Here is a 24,012-nt window from a genome sequence, read left to right as displayed (position 1 = left end):
CAATGTGGTAGGTACAAAGGGCCCCGTGGGGAGCAGAGTCACTGTCTGAGGCAAGAAGATCCATACTTATGTAGTAACTAGCACAAGGGGGAGACATGGGGATAGGAGCGTGTTGCTGCGTGAGTCAGAACGAGGAAGCAGGTTCTCGACGCAGCAAGAGAGAACCAGCTTAATACGAGGCTGGGTCTGCACTGGCTCTCTGTGTCCTCAACTCCTGCTCCCGCTCTAGCCCAGTGCGGTCTGGCTCTGCCTCCCCACCGCACTGAGACAGGCATCATCACGGCTCCCAGGGTCTGTTGCGTGTTCCCATTGCTTCTTCGCGTCACTTGTCACAGTTGTTCACTCCCTCCTCCCTGGAAACTTTCTCAGGTTCCCAGACACCACACGTCCTAGTTTTCTTTTCCCTTTGATGGCAACTCCTCTTCACCCTCTTTTTCTGGTTTCTCCCCTTCTCTCCCACCTGTAAATAGCGTAGGGACCCAAAGCTGGATTCCAGACACCAACCCCCCACCCCAGGTGATCCCATGCAGTCTTGGGCTTTCCAGGACATTTACATGTCAACAACTCGGGTGTTTACACCTTGCTTCAAACTCCAGACCTAAATTTAACCATGGACATGGTATTTCCACTTAGGTGTCCCATAGGCCAATAAAACTTGGTTTCACGTGTTTCATCAGAACTCCTAACCTTCGCGCTCTCCAAAACAGCTCTGCTTGCTGCCTGCCGCAGGCATGACTCTTAATGTTAAGTGACACCATCCGGCAGTATGCTGGTAAAGGTGCAACAGCCAGCTGTCCGAGTGTGTGGGGGCCGGGAAGGTGAAGCCCTGGATTATAATGTTTGCAGGTTTCCACAGTGTAAAGGATGCCAACGTGATCGCTGTCAGGCCATCAACATGAGGTCACTGGGCCAGATCAGGAAGAGCACACTCCTGGCACCGTTATTTCCCCAGGGGTTCAGTGAAGACCCTCGGAGTCACCATGATTTCTCTTTTATTCTTCTCTCACTTCCATCCCTTAGCAAGTGCAGACACTTTGACACCCAGTCTCTATCCCTCTAGTCTGTGCTGCCACCGTCTGTCCCCAAGCTGCTACAACAGCTTCTCATCTGATTTCCCTGCTCTCCCACTTGACCCTCCTGACCCATCACTGCCCTGCAGCCCAACTGACCCTGTGCGCACGGAAATCCGATCCTGCCACATCCATCCCGAAACCCGCCACCAACTCCCCCGAGCACTCAGAACACAATCGGAGCTCCCGACGCTGGTCTACACGCTCTGCAGGACCCGGGCCTGCCCTCCTCTCCTGCATGCGTCCTCTGGGTGTCCTCCTTGCCCTCTCTGCCTCTGTCCTTTGCTCCACGGCCCCGGCTCATCCCCTCCTAAGGCCCTGCACTGGCCCTCACGGCAGCCAGAAGTCCTCCTCACGTGCACAGGCCGCCCTGTCTCCTGCTCCACGGGTCACCTCCTCAGAGGGCCCTGCCCGACCCCGTGGTCACGGAGACTCCCCCTCCTCTCTGTCACATCCCTGATACCTTCCTTCCCAACAAGAATTCAAACTGTATTATTCCCCTTGCCCAAATTACACATACCATCTGACTTCCCCATGAGGATGTAAGTTCCGTAAGGATAGGGATTGTTCTTGTCTGTCTCGTTCACTGCCGATCCTCTAGCTTTGTCTCAGTGCCTGGCAGGAAGGAGGTAGAGCATGTGAAGTAGAGGTGTCAGGCCTGGAGTAAAAGGAAACCCATTTCCTTGTCACAGAAGGGAATGATGAGAATCACAAAGATTTTTGGTGACGGACTACATGTAGAGCCTCGAGGCCTAACGGCCACCTCTGTTTTCTTAGAACTTTTGAGATAGAGAGGAGAGAAATTGAAGGGGGCCCATGTAGTCTGGTGCCAAGCTCGGTGAAGCCTGGCATTTTCTTTATTTTCTTAAGCATGGCATTTTATATGTAAATTACAGAAATCATGACATCAAGTGAGACTTGCTGCCTTTCAGCTTGTAAAGCACAAGCAGCCACTAAACCACGGGTGCCAGGGACCTAAGAACGCTCAGTAGTTGTCTTGCCTGACTCGGTTTCCATATGTATTGGGAGTGCCGTGAAGAAAAGAAGGTGGTTTTGTTGTATTATTTTCCTGGGCTCGGTTTGAGGGGTCTCAGCCTCCCGTCTGTACGCCTTCTTGCTTTTTGAAACAAATAATTTCCTCAAACGTGAAGATCTGCCTGTGGGGTTGATATAACTCACCCACCTCACAGTTTACCTTCTTGATTTGGCCTCCAGGTGTCACTATCATTCCTGATGTCCATGAGGAGAAGAGGGAAAATGGTCAGATCCCACCCGATGGCTTCTTGTCAAAATCTGCTCCCCCAGAGCTTATGAATATGGCAGGAGATGGTATTCCACACCACCACCAGTTGGATTCTCTATCTGACGACTTCACTAGTCTAAGGAAAGATGGCCTGATTCACAAACCTGGTACGCATGCACTTCTAGGAGGAAGCAAACACTGCAGTGTCTCTGTAGATGATCGAAAAGCCTCAGTGACACCCACTTTGGGAACTGTACCAAACACCTTGCAAATAACTCCTGCTATGGCGCAAGGAATCAATGCTGATATAAAACATCAGTTAATGAAGGAAGTTCGAAAATTTGGACGAAGTAAGTAATGAAGGCACAAGTATCAATAATATAATGGGAGGTCCTTCTCATAATTCTATGATTCAGGATAGATTCATGCTATCTCTGGAGGTATTGGGGAAGTATTGGGTTTTCACATAATTTATTATTATTTTTTAATGTTTATTTTTGAGAGAGATTGAGAGAGAGCACGAGCAGGGGAGGGGCAGAGAGAGAGAGAGGGAGACAGAGAATCTGAATGAAGCAGGCTCCGCACTGTCAGCACAAAGCCTGACGTGGGGCTCAAACTCATGAACCCATGAGATCATGGCCTGAGCCAAAGCTGGACGCTCAACCAGTGGAGCCACCCAGCACCCTGGGTTTTCACATAATTTAAAGTGATTCCTCTTGCTTTAACTAAAAGGACCCAATACACCCTTTTCTCTTTTTGCACCTTACTGATTGTAATAGTTTCCTTTTGCTGCTGTAACAAGTTGCCACAAACCACGTGGCTCAAAACTGTACTCCCCTTACTGTCATGGAAGTCGGAATTCTGAAATTATCTTCACTGGGCTAACAGAAAGGTGTTCCTTCTGGAGACTCTAGGGGGAATCTGTCTCCTTGCCCTTTCCAGCTCCTACAGGCTGTCTGTGCTCCTTAGCTCCTGGCCCCTTCCTTCAGCTTCGAGCCAGTAACGTCAGGGCCTTCTCTCCTGTCTAGCCGTGCTCCTATCCTTACATCTTTTCTCTCTGGCTCCAATTCTACTCCCCACCTCCTATTATTTGGATATTTGTGATTACACTGATGCGTAAGCCTGGATAATCTCCCCATCTCAAGATCCACAGCTCGATTCTATCTGCAAAGTCAAGTCCCTTTTGCCGTATACGGTAACATATTCACAGTTTCCAGGAGGTAAGATGTGGACAACGTTGGGGGCCATTGTTCAGTCTGCCACATTTGTTCAGTGTTTACAAGAGTTTCCTTAGTAGCTGATGCGCGGATGTTTGGGTTCGAGTGTTTAAAATACAAATGATAACTTTCCACCTGTGAGGATTGATTACTGAGGATGTGTAAGGATTGAATTTTATTTCCTATTCGTATTTTTTAAGAATACTGAGGTTTTGGTTTTTTTTTTTTAATATCTTCAGAGTATGAAAGGATTTTCATTCTGCTTGAAGAAGTGCAAGGGTCTCTTGCAGTCAAGAAACAATTTGTCGAGTTTACCATCAAGGAAGCTGCAAGGTGGGTGTAAAGTGGAGACCTTCGTTGTTTGTCGTTAAGCGGTAGGGCCCAATGCAGAATGGGGGCCGGGGGGTGGAATGAGCTGTCCCTTGGTGTTCCCAAACCCTGGCTCTCTCTCGTACTTAAGGCTGTCTCCAGAGGCATCGAGATTGGTATTATCAGAGTCCGACTCATTCACCCATGTCTGTGGGATCGTCTAAGCTCACCACAGCCTGAGGTGGGCTCAGGCCCTCAAGCTGGCACTGTCAGTATTTGCTAAGCCGCATCTTTTTTTGTTTGTTTTTGGTAAATTTCTTTTGAATGTCTACTGAGACAGAGAGAGACAGAGCACGAGCGGGGGAGGGGTAGAGAAAGAGGGAGACACAGAATCCGAAGCAGGCTCCAGGCTGTCAGCACAGAGCCGACGCGGGGCTCAAGCTCACGAGCCGCGAGATCACGACCTGAGCCGAAGTCCGGATGCTCCACCGACTGAGCCACCCGGGCGCCCCTGCTAAGCTGCATGTAGACCGCCAGTTCCACCTTGTGCCCCGCACAGTGCCTTGCACATTGGAAAGGCTTCGAGTATCTTTTGGTTAATAAAATTTCTCTTTATTTCTAGGTTTAAAAGACGAGTCTTAATCCAGTACCTTGAGAAGGTACTAGAAAAGATAGACTCCCACCACCACCTCAACAACGTTAATCACATCAACAGAAGAGCATCGTGTTAATGCAAAGACCAAGGAGAAAAAAGGGCAAGTTTTCTATGCTGTACGATGGAAGATGATATTGTCAAAGCTTCCTAGAATGTTTTAGGCAAGGGAATTGCCTTCCCGAAGCTAAGAAAAAGCCATGGAGCTTTTTTTTTTTTTTTTTTTTTTTATGGTTCTCCGGAAGTAAAAGCTGGCTAAGGGTTTTTCTGGAAGTATTAATTTGTTGTTTTGTTGTTTTTTTCCCAGTTGAGGAAGGTGATATTATTAATTCAGCAGGTCAACTTCAGTAAGCACTGTCACCCCTTCTAATCTTTATTTGTTTTTGAGAGAGAGAGAGAGAGAGAGAGACAGAACGTGAGCAGGGGAGGGGCAGAGAGAGACGGAGACACAGAATCCGAAGCAGGCTCCAGGCTCCAAGCTGTCAGCACAGAGCCTGACTCGGGGCTCGAACTCACGAACCGCGAGATCATGACCTGAGCCGAAGTCGGACGCTCAACCAACTGAGCCACCCAGGCGCCCCACTGTCGCCCCTTCTAGATGTGACAAGGGTTTCCTCATATGAACTTTGCTGTTCTGGGCATTTCCAGAGTGACTAAGAGCCACCTGTAACGTGGAGCACTGCTTGGTGGTCATCTTGTGTGTGCCGAACAGAGTTTTCAACAATTCCTAGTTGTGCCTTTTAAACCATGCAATATTCAGGACGGTTTGAAACAAAGAGTAAGAAAGCTGCTATTCGGGTAACTTATTTCTCTGTGGGAGGGGGCAGGGTGAGTCACAAATGATCTACCTCCAACTCTCTTCTATTTTGTCTAGAGACATTACAAAGTGCACCTGAGGCTACCCCAACCCTGACATTTGTTCTTGCGTGTGATGACTGAAAGTCTTCAGGCAGACTTGTATGTTCTGTGCTTTGGGAGCACTAAAAGAAAAAAAAATAATGTATATATTTCCTTTAAGGTTTATACAAAGGTTTATATGGAGCAGTATTGTTTTGTCTGGATTAATTTGCAGAAATTTAAGTGTACAAAGAGATTTTGAGTTTGCATATATAAAATAAATCATTTTATTGATTTTCACAAGTTTGTTAATGCTGGAGACATTTCTAGTTTTATCTTTCCTGTGACTTATTACTCCTTTCAGAAAACAGAGTGCACATTATAAAGTGAAGATGTTAACATAAGGATTGAAACTTCAAAACATCACTCACAGAACCCAGCGATGTTGGGGGAAATGGCAGAGCAGGGTATTCTGGGGGTCAGTCCCTCTCCAGAAACACTGAAAACACTGAAAAAGACACCTATCAGAATGAAGGACTCTGGAAGATAGCAAAGGTTTATAGCAACCAAGCGAACACTGAATCAGGAGAAAAGCCAGTGAAACATGATAAGAGAGTTTTGTGGCATTTGAACGTATTCTTGCCCCACCCCCCCAGTCTTGAGGATGACAGCTTACGTTCTATGTGTGGGTTCTCACTTCTGGAGGGAGGAGAGTGGACCTCAGTCCCAAGAAATTATGTTTGTCTGTTTGAACCTGTCTGGAGCTCCCTGAAAGATTAACGTAAGGGGGGCAAATTGCTTCTGGTTCACCCAACTCCTGGAAGGAAAAACTGGGGAATGAGTTACCTTGGAGAATGAGGGCTTTGAAATGCTCCTGTGTGTGTACCTGGCTATCTAGAAAACCATGTGCATGCCCGGGGCAGGGCTCAGAGTCGAAAAGACCTGAGAAGACCATAAGATTTCACCTCTGGTGAAGCGTTAGGCTCAGCACCATAGTGGATAAACTAGTCAGAGGATCAGTAAGGAAAGAGCGCACTTGAGCAATGCTATACATCAATTAGGTCTAACAGACACCTGTAGAGCGCCCACCCAACAACAGCAGGGTACATATTCTCAAGTGCTCACAAAGTACTCTCCAGGATTGTCCGTATACTAAGCCATAAAACAAGTCTCAATGAATTTTAAAAGATGGAAATCATACAAAGTAGCTCTTTTGCCATAATGGAATCAAACTAGAAATCAATAACAGAAGTTGGATACTCATCTCATACCAGACACAAAAATCAACGAACGATAAATAAATAGGAGCTAAATCCCTAAAACTCTTAGAAGGAAACTTTGGAGTTAACCTTCATGACCTTGCATTTGACAATGGTTTCTTGAATATGGCACCAAAAGCACAAGCAACAAAAGAAAAGTATAGATAATTTGTCTTCATCAAAATTAAAAGCTTTTAGGGGCGCCTGGATGGCTCGGTTGGTTGAGTGTCCGACTCTTGATTTTGGCTCAGGTCATGATTTCACACTTTGTGAGGCTGTCAGCGCAGAGCCTGCTTGGGATTCTCTCTCTCCCTCTCTCTCTCTGCACCTCCCCCTCTTTTAGTGTCTTTGTCTCTCTCAAAATAAATAAACATTAAAGGAAATTAAAAGCTTTTGTACCTCAAAGGACTATCAAGAGAGTGAAAAGATGATCCATAAGAGGAGTATTTTATATTTGTAACACATACATCTAATAAGAGTCCAGTATCCATAGTATAAAAAGCATTCTTTCCACTCAACAACAAAGATACAAACAATCTAAGGAAAAATAGGCCAAAAAACTTTTGAAAAAACCCATCTCCAAAGAACACACACAAAGGAGCACGTGAAGTGTAAATGGCCAACGCGCCCATGAAAAAATGGTCAACGTGTAATCAGGGACATGCAAATCCAAACCACAATAAGAGAACACTTCACATCTACCAAGATGGTCATCGTCAAAAAGGAAATAAGTGTGTTGAAGATATAGAGTAACTGGAGCCCTCAAACATCGCTGGGAATAAAGTACTGACACGTGCCACAGCATGGATGAACATCGAAAGCATTGTGGAAGAAAGAATGTGAAAGAAGCCAGACAAAACGGCATATATGTGTGATTCCACTTATGCGGAATATCAAGAACTGGCATATGCATAGAGACACAAAATAGATAACTGGTTTTGAGAGCGTGGGGAAAGGAAGAAATGGGCAATGACTGCCAGTGTCGTTCCCTTTTGTGAGAGTAAAAAAGTTCTAGAACCAGAGAGTTCCTTAAGGGTTGCACAACTTTATGCCATTGAGTGGGAAATTTTAAAGTGGTACATTTTACGTGTAATTTGCAACAACACCAACAGCAACAACAAAATGCTCTGGAGCAGTCCAGGTGCCATCTGATGCCACGTGAGGCCATATGGAGCAGAATGGTTGCCATTCAGCCCTGCTCAAATTCCTGACATGCAAAATTATGAAGTGTCATAATGTTTTTTTTAATTCCAGTGTAATTAACACACAGTGTTACATTAATTTCAGATGTACAATATTGTGATTCAACAATTCTATACATTACTCAGTGCTCATCATGGTAAGTGTACTCTTAATCCCCTTTATCTATTTTATACATCCCCCTCTGACCTTACCTCTGGCAACCACCAGGTTGTTATCTACATTTAAGAGTCTGTTTTCTCTCTCTCTCTCTCTCTCTCTCTCTCTCTGCCCCTTCCTTGCTCTCTCTCTCTCTCTCTCTCTATTAATCTCTCAAAGTAAATAAATAAACCAAAAAAAGAGTGGCTATTTGTTTGTATTTTTGCCTTTGTTCATTTGTTTTATTTCTTAAATTACACATATGAGTGAAATTATATGGTATTTGTCTTTTTCTGACTGGCTTTTTTCCCTTAGCATAATACTCTCTAGCTCCATCCATGTTGTTACAAATGGCAAGACTTCATTCTTTTTTATGGCTGAAAAATATTCCATTACACACGCATGCACACGCCCCCCACATAGCCATCTTCTTTATCCATTCATCTATCGATGGACATTTGGGTTGCTTCCATATCTTGGCTATTGTAAATAATGCTGCAGTAAACATAGGAGTATATATCTTTTTAAATTAGTGTTTTTGTTTTCTTTGAGTAATAGTATAGAATAGTAATAGAATCACTGGATCATATGATAATTTTATTTTAAATTTTTTGAGAAGTGTAATAACTTAAAAAAAAAAATCATTGACTTCTGGTTTCTGGTCCCACATGGCTTGGAAGTTGCTACTCCCTCCCAACAAGTACAAGGCTGAACGGACTGAAAAATCAACAACTCTTCTTGGATCTATAAGTGAGGGGAGGACACAGGGCAAACCACTGCCCCCAAGATTAGCGAGACATAGGTCAATAACAGCGAGGCATGGCTTGCTGGAGCAGAGATTAATGATAGAAAACCACCATGAGAATGGGGTAGAAAAACCTGAACTATGATTGACAAACTTCTGGATGCTTAGTGTGCACAAGTCTGAGAGTTAAGATCTCAGTCTTTGATCGTCAAGATGTCAGTTCTTCCCAACTTGATCTACAGATTCAACGCAATCCCAATCAAAATCCCAGCAAGTTATGTTCTGGATATTGATAAACTGATTCTAAGATTTATAGGGAGAAGCAAAAGATCCAGAAGAGGCAACGCAATAAGAAACAAAGACGAAAGTTGGAGGGCTAACACTACCTAACTTCAAGACTCACTATAAAGGTGCAATAATCAAGACAGGGTGGTATTGGTGCAAGAATAGACAAATATATCAGTGGGACATAATAGAGAACTTGGAAATAGGCCCACATAAAATAGTCAAGTGATCTTTATCTTTTCAAATATTTGTTTAAATTATGGTTAGTTAACATACAGTGCCATAGAGGTATCAGGAGTAGAATTCAGTGATTCCTCACTTATAACATCCAGTGCTCATCACAGCAGGTGCCCTCCTTAATACCTGCCACTCATCTAGCCCATCCTCCACCCATCTCCCTCCATCAAACCTCAGTTTGTTCTCTATCTTTAAGAGTTTCTCATGGTTTGTTAGCCTTTTTCTTTTCTTTTTTTCCCCTTCCATATGTTCATCCATTTTTTTCTTAAATTCCACATATGAGTGAAATCCTATGGTATTTGCCTTTCTCTGACTGACTTATTTCACTTAGCAGAATACTCTCTAGCTCCATCCGTGTCATTGCAAACGGCAAGATTTCATTCTTTTTGATGGCCGAGTAATATTCCACTGCACATATATACCACATCTTCTTTATCCATTCATCCGTCGATGGACATTTGGGCTGTCTCTTTGGTTTGGTTATGGGTAATAATGCTGCTATAAACATTAGGGTGCATGTGCCCCTTCGAATCTGTACTTTTGTATCCTTTGGGTAAATACCTAATTGTGCAATTGCTGGACCTTAGTGGAGTTCTATTTTTAACTTTTTGAAGAACCTCCATACTATTTTCCAAAGTGGCTGCACCAGTTTGCATTCCCACCAACAGTGCAAGAGGGTTCTCCTTTTTCCATATCCTCACCAACACTCGTTGTTTCTTGTGTTATTATTTGTAGCCATTCTGACAGGTGTGAGGTGGTATCATATTGTGGTTTTGATTTTCATTTCCCTGATGATGAATGATGTTGAGCATCTTTTCATGTGCCTGTTAGCCATCTGGATATCTTCTTTGGAAAATGTCTTTTCATGTCTTCTACCCATTCCTTAACTGCATATTTTGGGGGGGGGGGTATTGAGTTTGATAGGTTCCTTATAGATTTTGGATACTAACCCTTTATTAGGTATGTCATTTGCAAATATCTTCTCCCATTCTGTAGACTGCCTTTTATGTTAATGAAGCTTTTTATGTTAATGAAGTCCCAATAGTTCATTTTTGCTTTTCCCTTGCCTCCGGCGACATGTCTAGGAAGAAGTTGCTCCCGCTGAGGTCAAAGAGGTTGCTGCCTGTATTCTCCTCTAGGATTTTGATGGTTTCCTGTCTCACAGTTAGGTCTTTAATCCATTTTGAATTTATTTTTGTGTATGGTATAGGAAAGTGGTCCAGTTTCATTCTTCTGCATGTTCCTATCCAGTTTTCCCAGCACCATTTGTTGAAGAGACTGTCTTTTTGCCATTGGATACTCTATCCCGCTTTGTCGAAGATTAGTTGACCATATAGTTGTGAGTCCATTTCTGGGTTATCTGTTCTGTTCCATTGATCTATGTGTCCAAGTTGGGGGCATAAATATGTACAATTGTTAGATCTTCTTGATGGATAGATCCCTTAATTATGATACAATGCCCTTCTTTATCCCTTGTTATATAGTCTTTGTTTTAAAATCTAGTTTTTTCTGGTATAAGTATGGCTATTCTGTCTTTCTTTTGAAATACATTATTCAGTAGCATGATAGGTGGTTCTCCATCCCCTCACTTTCAATCTTCAGGTGTTTTTAGGTCAAAATGAGTCTCTTGTAGGCAGCATATAGATGGGTATTGTTTTTCTTTTAATCCATTCTGATACCCTATGTCTTTTGATTGGAGCATTTAGTTCATTTACATTCAGAATGGTTATTGAAAGATATGAGTTTAATGGCATCTGGTATTTCTGGTGATGTTCTCTCTTCCTTTCTAGTCTTTGTTGCTTTTTGTCTCCCCCCCACCCCAAAGAGTCCCCTTTAATATTTCTTGCAGGACTGGGGTAGTGGTCACAAATTCCTTTAGTTTTTGTTTGTCTGGGAAACTCTTTATCTCTCCTTCCATTCTGAATGATGGCCTTGCTGGATAAAGGATTCTTGGTGCATATTTTTCCCATTCAGCACGTTGAATATATCCTGCCATTCCCTTCCAGCTTGCCAAGTTTCTGTGGACAAATCTGCTGCAAACCTGATCTGTCTTCCCTTGTAGGTTAAGAACTTTTTTTTCCTTGCTGCTTTCAGGATTCTTTCCTTGTCTGTGTATTCTGTGAGGTTGACTATGATATGTCTAGGTGATGGCTGGCTTTTTTGAATTTAATGGAGTTCTCTGTGCTTCTTGAATTTCAATGTCTGTGTCCTTCCCCAGTTGGAACTTTTCAGCTATAATTTGCTCAAATAAACTTCCTTCCCCTCTTTCTCCCTCTTCATCTTCTGGGACTCCTATGATATAAATATTATTATGTTTTAAGAAGTCGCTGAGTTCCCTACATATACCTTTGTGATCCAATACCTTTCTTTCCCTCCTATTTTTGGCTTCATTATTTTCCATAATTTTATCTTATACATCGCTGATTCATTCCTCTGCTTCTTTCATCCTCATTATGGCAACCCATTCAGGTTTGCATCTTGGTTATAGCTTTTTAATTTTGGCCTGACTAGATTTTACCTCTTTTGTCTCTGCAATAAGGGATTGTCTGGGGTCTTCTATACTTTTTCCAAGCAGCTAGTATCCTTATAATTGTTGTTTTAAATTCTAGTCCAGAAATCTGACTGATTACTGTGTTCATTCAATCTCTGGCCATTACTTCTACTTCCTGTTCTTTCTCTCGGGGTGAATTCCTCCAGCTTGTCATTTTGTCCAGAAAAAAAAAGGGGGATATCCTAGGTGTGTTTTGGTCTGCTTGCTAAAAGAAGCTAGATCTAAAAATTAAAAGTAAAAGCACATATAAGAAAAAAATATTTTAATCAAAAATAAGATAAATTGCAAAATAAAAGCAAAAAGGAAGCCAGATCCTCTTTTCCCCTAGAGCTGAAGCTTTGCAGCACTCTGTGATCAGTAGGCTTGGTGCATGTGAGGGGTCTGTGGTGGTCTTGTGGAGGATGCACCCGTTGTCCTGATTCTCACGCCTACTTGCCCTTATGGAGATGCCCCCGCAGAGTGCAGGAGGGCTGGGCTTGGTGTAAGAGGCTCCAGTCTCCACTCGGTGGTGCTGCTTAGCTCACTGGGGTCAGTCAGGGCTGATGGCCAGGGGGCAAATTGGCCTCACCCTGCTCTGTCATCCCCAGAGCAGAAAGCTCGCACCTGCCACTCTTCAGGAAGTCCTCAAAGAGGAGCAAACAGTCACCCCTCCTGTGTCCCCAGCTTCCATCAGATCCCTGCCTTCACCCCCTATTGGTGTCCAAGCTGTTTTATCTCAGCACACAGCTGGGTTTCTAAACCCCAAATTTTAGGGACTCATGCAGCAGGTCCCCGCGCGGATCCTCTGGGGGAGGGTCTCCCCACGCTTTTGCCATTTGCGGGCTGGTCCCAGGCAAGCGGTCCCACAACCACGCAGTGGCTCAGAGTTTATGGTAAAGTGGAGCGGAAAGCTGGCACCAAGTCTCAATGCCCTCAGCCGGCATCCCTGCTCCTATGCCTGGGAACAGTGCAGCACCTGGCACCACCTGTTCTGTCCCTGGAGAAGCCTTGCTGCCACTCCCAAATGCACTTCAAGCAGAGGACCTGTTTCTCCCCTAGTGACCCAGGGGATCCTCAGACCATGCTGTCTGCTCACGGGACTCTTCCCTCGTTCCCCTCAGAAACACCACTACGCCAGGCACGACCCTGGCTGTGGAGGACTTCTACCGCTTCAGATTTTGCGTCCTGCTGCATATAATACCTTGTGGTAGTCTCTGTAAGCAGGGCTCCCTGCCGTCCACAACACCCACAGCACCTGCAGTTCTTATCTCCCCCAAATCAACTCTCCGCAACTCCTACCTTCCATGATCCTACCTGTGGACTTGCAGTTTTGTTCTCTCAGTCCTCAGCTTGATTTCTTGGGGGTTAAGAATGATTTGATATTTATCTAGCTGTGCTCAAGGGATGAGGCAAGCTTAGGGTCCCCCTACTCCTCCACCATCTTAACTCCCCCTCCTAGTCAACTGATCTTTGACAAAGGAGCAAAAGCAATACAATGGAGCAAAGGTGCCTCTTCAACAAATGGTGCTGGAACAACTAGACATCCACGTGCAAACACACACACACACACCACGAATTTAGACACAGACCTTACATCCTTCACAGAAATTAACACAAAATGGAGCATAGACTTAAATGTAAAATACAAAAGTAGTAAACTACTGGAAGATCACGCAGGAGAAAACCTAGAGGACTCTGGGTATGATGATGACTTTTTAGATACAACGCCAAAAGCACAACTAATAAAAGAAAAATTGAGAAGTTGGACATCATTAAAATTAAGAGCCTCTGCCCTGTAAAAGACAATGTCAAGACAATGGGAAGTCAAGCCACAGATTGGGAGAAAATATTTGCAAAAGACGTATGTGATAAACGGCTAGTCTTCAAAATATTCAGAGAACTCTTCAAACCCTACAATAAGAAAACAAACAAGCCAACTAAAAAAAATGGGCCAGAGATAACAGACATCTCACCAAAGATGATATACAGACAGGAAATAAGTATATGAAAAGATGATCCGCAGTATATGTCATTGGGGAATTGCAAAATAAGGTAGAAATGAGATATCACTACACTCATATAGATTGGCCAAAATCCAGGACACTGACACCCCCAAATGCTTACAAGGATGTGGGGCCACAGGAACTCTCATTCATTGCTGGTGGGAACACAAAATGGTACGGCCACTTTGGAAGACAGTTTGGCAGATTCTTACAAAACTAAGCACACTTTAGCCATACCATCTTGCAGTCACTCTCATTGGTATTTATCCAAAGGAGTTTAAAGCTTATGGCCACACAAAAACCTGCACACGAGTGTTTATTGCAGCTTTACTCTTAATTGCCAAAACTTGGAAGCAACCATTGTCCTTCAGTAGGTGAATGGATAAACTGGTACCTCCAGACAACAGGATGTCACTCAGTGATAAAAAGAAATGAACTATCAAGCCATGGAAAGACATAGAGAAACCTTAAATGCATATTAATAAGTGACAGGAGCCAATATGAAAAGGCCATTTACTGCCTGATTCCAACTATCTGTCATTCCAGAAAAGGCAAAACTATGGAGACAACAAAAGGCCCGTGGTTGCTGGAAGTTGGAGAGATTGAGGAGAAATGAATGGGCCAAGCACAGAAGCTATTTTTAAGGTAGTGAAAATACTTTTCATGATACTATAATGGTGGATACATGCCATTATACATTTACCCAAATCTGTAGAATGTGCCACACCAAGATTGAACCCTAATGTAAACTACAGACTTTGGGTGATTATGATGCATCAAAGTAAGTTCATCAGTTGTAACACATGTATCCCTCTGGGAGGGATGTTGATGGGGAGAGGCTATGCATCTGTGGGGCAGGGGATACTTGAGAACTCTCTGTATCTGCTCAGTTTTTCTGTGAACCTAGAACTTCTCTAAAAATACAAAGTTTAAAAAATTTACTTACTAAAATGGACTGAATATTTGTGTGACCCCCAAATTCAAATGGAAATCGTAACCCCCAATGTGATTGTATTAGGAAGTGGGGCCTTTGGAAGGTGACGAAGTCATGGTGGTGGGGCCCTCATGAATGGGATTAGTGCCCTTATAAAAGAGACCTCAGAGACCTCTCTTGTGCTCTTTCTGCCATATGAGGACACAATGAGAAGTGAGCCGTCTGCAGCCTGGAATAGGGCCCTCATGAGAATCCAGTCACGCTGGCACCTAGATCTCAGACTTCCACCCTCCAGAACTGCGAGAAAGAAGTTTCTGTTGTTTTTAAGCCACTGTGTCTATGGTATTCTGTTGCAGCAGCCTGAACTAAGACACTTCCAATCAATAATGGTATTTTTTTTTTCATGTGTCTGTTGGCCATCTGGATGTCTTCTTTGGAGAACCGACACATGAAAAAATGCTCCACATCACTCATCATCAGGGAAATACAAATCAAAACCACAATGAGATATCACCTCACACCTGTCAAAATGGCTAAAATTAACAACTCAGGCAACAACAGATGTTGGCAAGGATGTGGAGAGAGAGGATCTCTTTTGCACTGTTGGTGGGAATGCAAGCTGGTGCAGCCACTCTGGAAAACAATATGGAGGTTCCTCAAAAAACTAAAAATAGAACTACCTTCCGACCCAGAAATTGCACTACTAGGCATTTATCCATGGGATACAGGGGTGCTGTTTCAAAGGGACACACACACACACCCATGTTTATAATAGCACTATCAACAGTAGCCAAAGTATGGAAAGAGCCCAGATGTTCATCAACGGATGAATGGATAAAGAAGATGTGGTGTATATATAATATACAATGGAGTATTACTGGACAATCAAAAAGGATGAAATCTTGCCATTTGTAACTATGTGGATTGAACTGGAGGGTATTATGCTAAGTGACATTAGTCAGAGAAAGACAAAAATCATATGACTTCACTCATGAGGACTTGAAGAGACAAAACAGATGAACACAAGGGAAGGGAAACAAAAATAATATACAAACAGGGAGGGGGACAAAACAGCAGAGACTCATAAATATGGAGAACAGAGGGTTACTGGAAGGGTTGTGGGAGGGGGGATGGGCTAACTGGGTAAGGGGCATTAAGGAATCTACTCCTGAAATCATTGTTGCATGATACGCTAACTAATTTGGATGTAAATTAAAAAATTAAAATTTAAAAAACAGAAAGAGGCAGAGACACCAGCAAAAAAAATACAATAATAAAGGTATTTTTTTAATGTTTGTTTTTGAGAAAGAGAGAGAGACAGAGAGACAGAGAGTGAACAGGGGAGGGGCAGAGAGAAAGGGAGACACAGAACCTAAGCAGGTTCCAGGCTCTGAGCTGTCAGGAGAGAGCCCTACACAGGGCTCGAACTCACAAACCATGAGATCATGACCTGAGCCAAGTCAGACGCTTACCCGACTGAGCCACCCAGGCACCCCAAGTGACCAACTCTTTAAACCACACTTAATCTTTAAATAAAGGCAGCAACAAAACCATATTCCTGGCCAACAAGCTACAAGACTCCCTGCTTATAACTGATACCATGTTAACGCTTTTCCTAAAGAGGATACAATGTTCAACTTTTGCCTTTAGATCTTTGTCATTCTTTTGCTACCTAAACCACCCCTGCCTTTAATATCCTGCATCTTATTTATTGAGAATAAAGTTAGCTCTCATTACCACATTTTTTGTTAGCAGCTAAGGGGATGAGAGGGGATAAAACCCCAAAATATTTGGTTAATATGTATGTAAACTTATTCATATTAAAATAAAGAAGTAACACTCAGAATCATTACAGTCCTTGATTCTGCAAATGGTTGTATGGTTACTTTTCTAATTACCCATTCCACATTCCCTTAGCCCTTGGCAAGCATCTTTCCCAGAGCGGTCCTGTTTGTACTGGGGTGACCTAAACCTTCATTCCCAAGGTTCATGGCCATTAGCAGTCCTAAGTGAATTAGCTTGGTGTAGTTTGCATTGACCGTAGTGAGTGGACATAGGAGTATTAGGAGATGCCCTGCAGGATCTCTGGCATTACAGACATACACCTGCTTACTCCCCTTACAACGAAGGGTCCCTCAGTCAATCAAAGCCTAACCTTGATTGGTTAAAGATCCAAAAACTCATGTATAAAGGGGAGGCCTCTTGAAGAAAGACCCTTCTACAATAAAAAGTTTCTACTGTTAATCTTTCTCCCATTCATACCCAAAGGGGCCTGCAACCCTTTACCAGTGTGACTGTGCACTGGGGACAAGAAATTATCAGATTTATCCAAGATCACAGGACCCCAGCTCCAAAGTGGCACTACTTTTCTGGACACGTTAAATGTCATCCTGGTCCTTTTGAACAACATTTGGCCTACCACTGGGACTTAGCAGGAATGAATGCTTGACCAATGGACACCGAGTTCCCAGGTCACTTGAGCTGCCCGTCCTAACCTGGGTGACCCACCAGTCACAGCAGTGGGTGTGCAGAGAAGCACCCCTTTTCCAATGCAAGTGGCTGTACAAGATCAACTCAAGCAGGTCCTGAAGCCACAAGGGCTTTGCACGAGGAAGTGGGCCCAAAACCCGTGGCTCTGACTCCTGCTACCTTAACTTCTTTCTCTTGGAAAGAAGAGAAGAATTTGAAGATGTTCCCCGTGACCTTTGCCCTCTGGTGTTCTCCCATCGTCATATTGGCGTCCTCCCATCTGACCTCTAGAGTGGGATTCATGGGAGTGCCAGAGCTCCCCTCCTGAGCCTTTTCTGCAGTTTCCTCCAGCTGGTAGCATTGCAGGCAGCCCAGGTAGTTAGCAAGCTCGAGAAGAATCTGATGTGTCATTGCTCACTTGGAGATGGACAGAGCCCCTGAAAAGGGCCTGACAGTGGCCTCTAGAGGTGACACTGAGCCCTAGCTAACAGCCCGTGAGAAATGCAGGACCGGTCTCACAGGACAAAGGACTTGACTTCGGCCAACAATCCCAGTGAATTTGGAAGCTCATTCCATCCCGGATCTTCCAGATGAGAACCCAGCGCAGCTAAAATATTGGCTTCGGCCTTTCAAGCCCCAAAGGAGAGAACCAAGTCAAAACTATCCAGACTTCAAGCTACAGAACTGTGGGAGAAGAAATAACAAAGACTGTTTCAATCCACCAAGTTTGGTATACCTTTTGAAGTCACTAAACTGGGGGCAAATTGTGACACAAAATAAAAAAAACGAATACCCTCTCCGAATGGGGATTCACATATGCCCATGTGGATTTCACGAAAACCAGTTGGCTAGAGAAGCAATGCATGAGGCCTGGATTGGGGAGTTCTTCCTAACAGGCAGGCACTGCCGATTCTAGTTTCTTCCAAAACAAGAAGAGAAACAGTGTAAGTAATTTACAACCGGATGCACTGGATTTAGACTTTGTTCAAAATGTAACATACACGAAGAGGCGCGGGGGTTAGTGGAATGAGATCCTGTGAAAATCCACTCCAGCATAAAAGCAATACGAACACAGGCATCGTATCTAAATGAACTGGCTCACAACTGTGCAAAGTAACCCAAGGCTTGCCAGGCCAGAAGAGCGTTTACTCCCAAAACCTGGCTACATCCCAGTAGGAACAGCGAGCCTTGGGCTGTGGTAACAGCACTATTCCCACCGCCCCCTCCCCAGCTCCGAGGTGGCCTTGAAACCCAAGACCTCACATCCAGGGTAGCTCTGAACGCCAGCAAGCTGTCCGCCACTGGAGGGGACAGAAGTGATTGCAGCTCCCCAGCAATCTCTATTCCTAGACAATTGTCACTGTTTGATGTGCCTGGTGACTCCTTGAAAAGCACCACTCCTGGGGCTTGTCCCATAATTGAACAGTCTGACAGCTTGCTTTTTGTGTACAGCCCTGTTCTCCATCTTAAGGTGCCAGGCAGGACCCCTGTAGGGAGTGTTCAATAGAAGGGACAACAGTGGGCATCTTCGTTTCTGATCTTACAAGGAATACTTCTAATTCTTCACCTAGGAATAGTGTCTGCTGTAGATTTCTGTAGATTTGTATACCCTTCTAAACAAATGCTTTACAATTTTTTTTCATGAATAGTCATTGCTTTTTATTCCATGTGGGGTTTTTTTGCATTATTTTGGATGACTGTGTGACATGCCTCTTCCGATGTGTTAATAAAGTGCCTGGTTATATTGTCTATAAGCTCCAAATTCACTCTTGCTCTATGGAAATGTTCTGTGTCGTTGAAATGTTTTCTTGCAGCAGTTGTTACCGAAGCTTGTCTATAGAGGGCGCCAGAGACAATGAAAGGGACACTTTGCATCCTGGAGCTGGATGGCTGGCAGAGCCGGCTCCTGGGGGCCCTGGGTGTCCCCAGCACCAGGCTCTGCATCGTGCAGCTTCTCCGGGGCGGGGTGCTGCAGGGCAGTGTGCCCGCAACACTCTGGGAGTCTGCAGTTTCGCTTACACCTCCGTGGGGCCATAATAATATATCAGAGTCTTCTGGTGAGAAGGGCTTTGCCTTGTATGCTCTATCTTACCCTAGACAGGATACTTCCTGGGTGCTCCTCAGCTCTGAGCAGGAGAGTCTTCCTTGTGGGATCAAACTCAATTCTTGGGAGGTTCCTCTCTGAGTGCTTTAACTTGGCCAAGGAATAAGGGGGGCGGAGGGGCAGTTCCTTGAATGATCTATTTTCACAATGGCAGGGGGAAGTTGGAGGGGAATAGACGATCTTGGGTGCTATAACAAATGACCATAGACTGGGTGGCTTAAGAAACAACAGAAATTTATTTCTTACAGTTCTGAAGTCTGGAAGTTCAAGATCAGGGTGCCAACAGGGGCAGGTTCTGGTGCGGGCTTTCTTCTGGCTTGCAGACAGCTGATTTCTTGCATCCTCACGTAGCAGAGAGAATGTCCTTACACCGGTACTGATCCCACTCCCGTAAAGGAGGAGACCTCATAATGTAATTACCATGAAAGTGGAGCCCTTATAATGTAGTTACCTCTCAAAGATCCCACCTGCAAATACCATTGGGTATTGGGATGAGGATTTCAATATATGAATTTATGGGAGCGAGACACAAATATTCAGTCCATTGCAGATAGATGCTCTATTTCAGTTTTGGGGACAGTAGCTGCTCCTTATATTTGCTCTTTCTATATTTAGAGTTCTCCTTACTTTTTTTTTTAAGTTTATTGTTATTTATTTTGAGAGAGAGAGAGAGAGAGAGCAAGGGAGGGGCAGAGAGAGAGAGAGGGAGACAGAATCCCAAGCAGGCTCTGGGCAGTCAGCACAGATCCCAACGTGGGACTCGAACATTTAACTGATTGAGCCACCCAGGTGTTCCTAGAGTTCTTACTTCTTACTAGCCAGTCTCTTGTTACTCTACTCCCCCTCTCCCCCCATTATAGTTCATAATTCTTTATATTAATCATTCACTGTTCGAATTACTCTGTGGTTTCTCTCTACTGATATGATGCATTCTGAAACAGAGCTGGTGTTGTGGGTAGGATGGTCCTTGAGGTAGACCCTTAAGATAAGACTTTGGAGTTTATTTGATTGTGCCTTTGGGCTTGGGTGCAGTGCTCTGCTTCCTGCCAGTGGTAAATGGGATAAATGTAATCCATGGCATGCCGTAACTTCACAATTTGTCACACTGTCACAATGGATGATTGTGATAAAGTGCCAACTGGAGAACTGGGGAACCAGTGTATCAGTCTGGTTCCAAAAATGCATTAGAGTTCTGGTTATGTCAAATTCTTACAAACATATGGTCATTGTCTATCTTACATTTTAGCCATTCTGGTGGGTGTTTAATGGCATTGCATTGTGGCCTTAATTTATGTGCCTCTGGTGATTAATGAGCTATACTTATTAATATATTTAGTGGCCATTTGGGGAATGTTCTTATGAAGTACTTTTTCAGGCCTTTTGTCCATATTTTTTGGGGGTTGTCTTTTTCTTATCAGTTTGTAGGAGTTCTAAACTCAACTCCTTTGTCAGATGTATATATTGTGAAGACCTTCTATGAGTCTCTGGTTTACTTTTTCACTCTCTTAATAGTGTCTTTTAATGAAAAGAAGTTCTTAATTAGGTCCAATTAACCAATCTTAGATTTATTTTTTGTATCATGTTTAAAAATCTATGTCTATCCCAAAGTCATGGAGTCCCAAGCTTTCTTCTAGATTTCTGATGCATCTGAAATAAATTTTCATGTATGGAATGATGTAAAGATCAAGGTTCATTTTTACCATATGGTCATCTAGGGACTCACTAAAAAGATTATCATTTCCACACAGATATGCAGTTATATTTTTCTGTGAATTTGTCTATTTCACCTAAGTTTTCAAATTTAATATAAAGCTCACAGTATTTGCCATCTCTTCTTTTTTTAAATGTTTGTTTACTTTTGAGAGACAGAGCATGAGCAGGGGAGGGACAGAGAGAAAGGGAGATGTAGAATCTGAAGCAGGCTCTAGGCTCTGAGCTGTCAGCACAGAGCCTGATGCGAGGCTTGAACCCACGAACCATGAGATCATGACCTAAGCCAAAATCAAGAGTCAGATACTTAACCGACTGAGCCACCCAGGGGCCCCTACCATCCCCTCTTAAAAATACGTGCTGGATCCATTGTTATGTTTCCTTTCTCACTGCTAATATTATTTATTTGTGGATTATCTTTCTCTTGGTCAATCTCATTAAAGGTTTGTCTGTGTTTTTGTTGTTTTCAAAGGACAAACTTTTGATTTTGTTGACTTTATTGCAGTTTCTATTTCATGAATTTCTGCTTTATATTTACTACCCCTTCTTTGTTTTCTTTGGGTTTATTCTACTCTTCTTCCAACTTCTAACATTGGATACAGATAACCGATTGTCAGGCTTTTTTTTTTTTTTCTTTTTTAACAAAAGAGCATAAGGAAGGCTATTCCTTTGAGGTCCACTTTCACTGCGTCCAAAAAGTTTTGTTATGTAATATTTTCCTTAATCATTTCTATGTGTTTAGAAGAGTGTTTTAAAATCTCAAAATACATTCTTTTGTTGTTCTTGACTTCTAATTTAATTTCATTTTGTTGAGAGAGTATGGGGTGCATGAAACTGTGTATTTGAACATCATTGAGACCATGGCCCATTTATATATATATATATATATATATATATATATATATATATATATGCTTGAGAAGAATTTACACTATTACTGTTGTATATAAGTTTCCATAAATGGCCACAGATCAAACTTGTTACTTGCATTGTTAACATTTATGCATTTACTTATCTTTTGCCTATTTGAACTCACAATAATGTAGAGAATTGTGTTAAAAAACCTTCCACAATAAAGGTGAATTTTTCAACTTCCTTCAGTAGTTCTACTTGTTCTTGCTTTATGTATCTTTGAGGCTATTTTATTAGGTTTATGTGAGTGGACAGTCGTCAAACATTTCTGGTGAAATAAAATGTAGTTATTTTATAGTGACTTTTGCACTGTGATAATGCAGTGTTTGTTTGCAATTGTTTATTTATTTTTGAGAGAGAGAAAGAGTGAGCAGGGAAGGGGCAGAGAGAGAGGGAGACACAGAATCCAAAGTGGGCTCCAGGCTCTGAGCTGTCAGCACAGAGCCCGACAAGGGGGTCAGGCCCACAAACTGTGAGATCATGACCTGAGCTGAAGTGCTATGCTCAGCCCACTGAGCCACCCAGGCGCTCCTGTAATAATGCATTGTTAAAGTCTCTTTTATCTGATATTAATATAATTACCTCAGCTTTATTTTGCTTAATATTTGCCTGGTATAAAAAATATTTGCCTGGTATAAAATGTTATTTTTTAAATAATCACTCTGTGTTCTCATATTTTACATGTTTCTCTTTTAAAAAACATATAACTAGAATTAAAAAAAAATCCTTACTAGAGAAGGTGATCAACATGGCAGGGAAGTAGGGGGACCCGAAGTGCCCTTGTCCCTCAAACACAGCAGTGTTGAGGCCAGAGGACTTGGAATTCCAAGAGTCTGGGCTGAAGAGTGACAGAGACGTCTCCAGGGGCCCACGGGGACAACTTGGTAGGCCACAGGTGTGTGATTACGAACTGGGAGAGATAAATGGGTGGCGTAGGCACGCAGGGGAGGGATCCCTGAAATGCCCAGAGTCTAAGAGACCCCCAAAAATGAACCACCAGAGTCCAGAGTCAAAGCTAAGCAGCAAGGGTCATTTATTGCAGGTTCGAACCTGGACCTCTGCGCCCTCGTTGCCGGTGACGCCAAGAGGTCCTGAGAGAGGTTTTTACACCCCTTTTATAGACAGGTACAAACAAGTCATGGGGAAATCAGGAATTTTCCACAGTTACAGAGCTGCGATTGGTTTGTGTTTAAAGTTGGACACTTAACAGTATTCGATTGGTTCCTGCCTTTAGGTCAGACCACAACCGGGGGTACGGGTATCACAATGATTGATCAGGAATACACGGATGTGCCAGGCAACAATGATTGATCAGGAGTACACGGATGTGCCAAGTAACAATGGTTGATCAGGAATATACGGATGTGCCAGGCAACAATGATTGATCAGGAATACATGGGCGCGCCAAGCAATTGTACAGAAGCGGAACAAGCTGGTTAAGCTTGGTTAGGTTTCAGTTTCCCGTAACTTAAGCTTTTAAGTTTTAATTTTCTCAGGCCTCTCATCCCCTTCTGCAGAGAGACAGAGGGAAGAGAAAGAGAGGCTGTGGGGTGTAGGATTGTATTTGCACAAGAGAAAGACCGGGGACCGGGGACTGGAAAAAAAACGGAGAAAGATCCAATCTCTAACTGCAGGGTTCGTTCCCGACTGGGGCCGGCTGCCCAGTTGGCGCCCCTGGGGAGGAGGGAGCCAGCCCCGGAACTGGTAACTAGTTCAGAGGCGCAGTTGGCAGTGGGAGAAAGCAGTCCCCTCCCTCGAGTGCTGGGGGAAGCAGGTATATAACCACTCAAAGGGCAAAGACTGACTGCGCCCACCAGCCAGAAGCCATTTATCGGCGGGGCGGGGCAGCACTTTCTTGGTACCAGGGAGCACAGAGTGGGACCCTTTAAGACATCGGGGTTTAGGTCCCAGCCAAGCACCTGGAAGGCACGGGGGACTGTGGAGTGAAAAAAAAATGGCCGCTCACACCCACACAGCACTGTGAGGACACCCTGAACAGGGTGGTTTGGGACACCCAGTCCAGGGAGGAGAGAATGAAGTGTCGCCAGTTTTCTCCCAATCACCAGCAAGGTGGGGGGCTTCAGGGAACGGGCCAGGGGCCAGGGTGCAGGAGGGCCCGCTTACACCAAACCACGCCCCTCTGTGCCTGGTAACTACG

General features: G+C 43.7%; 1 protein-coding gene across 9 annotated transcripts in view; it reads left to right on the top strand.

The window, feature by feature from the left end:
- The window catches only part of LOC145713935 (integrator complex subunit 6-like), a 56,286-nt gene extending 50,655 nt beyond the window's left edge, over positions 1 to 5,631 (top strand). For 8 of the 9 annotated variants that reach the window (XM_081792803.1, XM_081792810.1, XM_081792808.1 and 5 more), the window contains 3 exons: positions 2,286 to 2,663; positions 3,770 to 3,863; positions 4,462 to 5,631. In XM_081792803.1, the coding sequence (XP_081648929.1) occupies positions 2,286 to 2,663; positions 3,770 to 3,863; positions 4,462 to 4,570 (581 nt within the window). In that variant the 3' untranslated portion in view covers positions 4,571 to 5,631. The remainder of the gene's footprint in view (positions 1 to 2,285; positions 2,664 to 3,769; positions 3,864 to 4,461) is intronic. The other variant, XM_081792806.1, reaches the window with a different exon arrangement.
- Positions 5,632 to 24,012: the final 18,381 nt, after the last annotated feature.

Source organism: Panthera onca, chromosome X (assembly GCF_046562875.1).
Source record: "Panthera onca isolate mPanOnc1 chromosome X, mPanOnc1 haplotype 2, whole genome shotgun sequence".
NCBI lineage: Eukaryota > Metazoa > Chordata > Mammalia > Carnivora > Felidae > Panthera > Panthera onca.
Note: the sequence above shows the minus strand (reverse complement) of the source record. Positions and strands in the feature narration are given on the sequence as shown.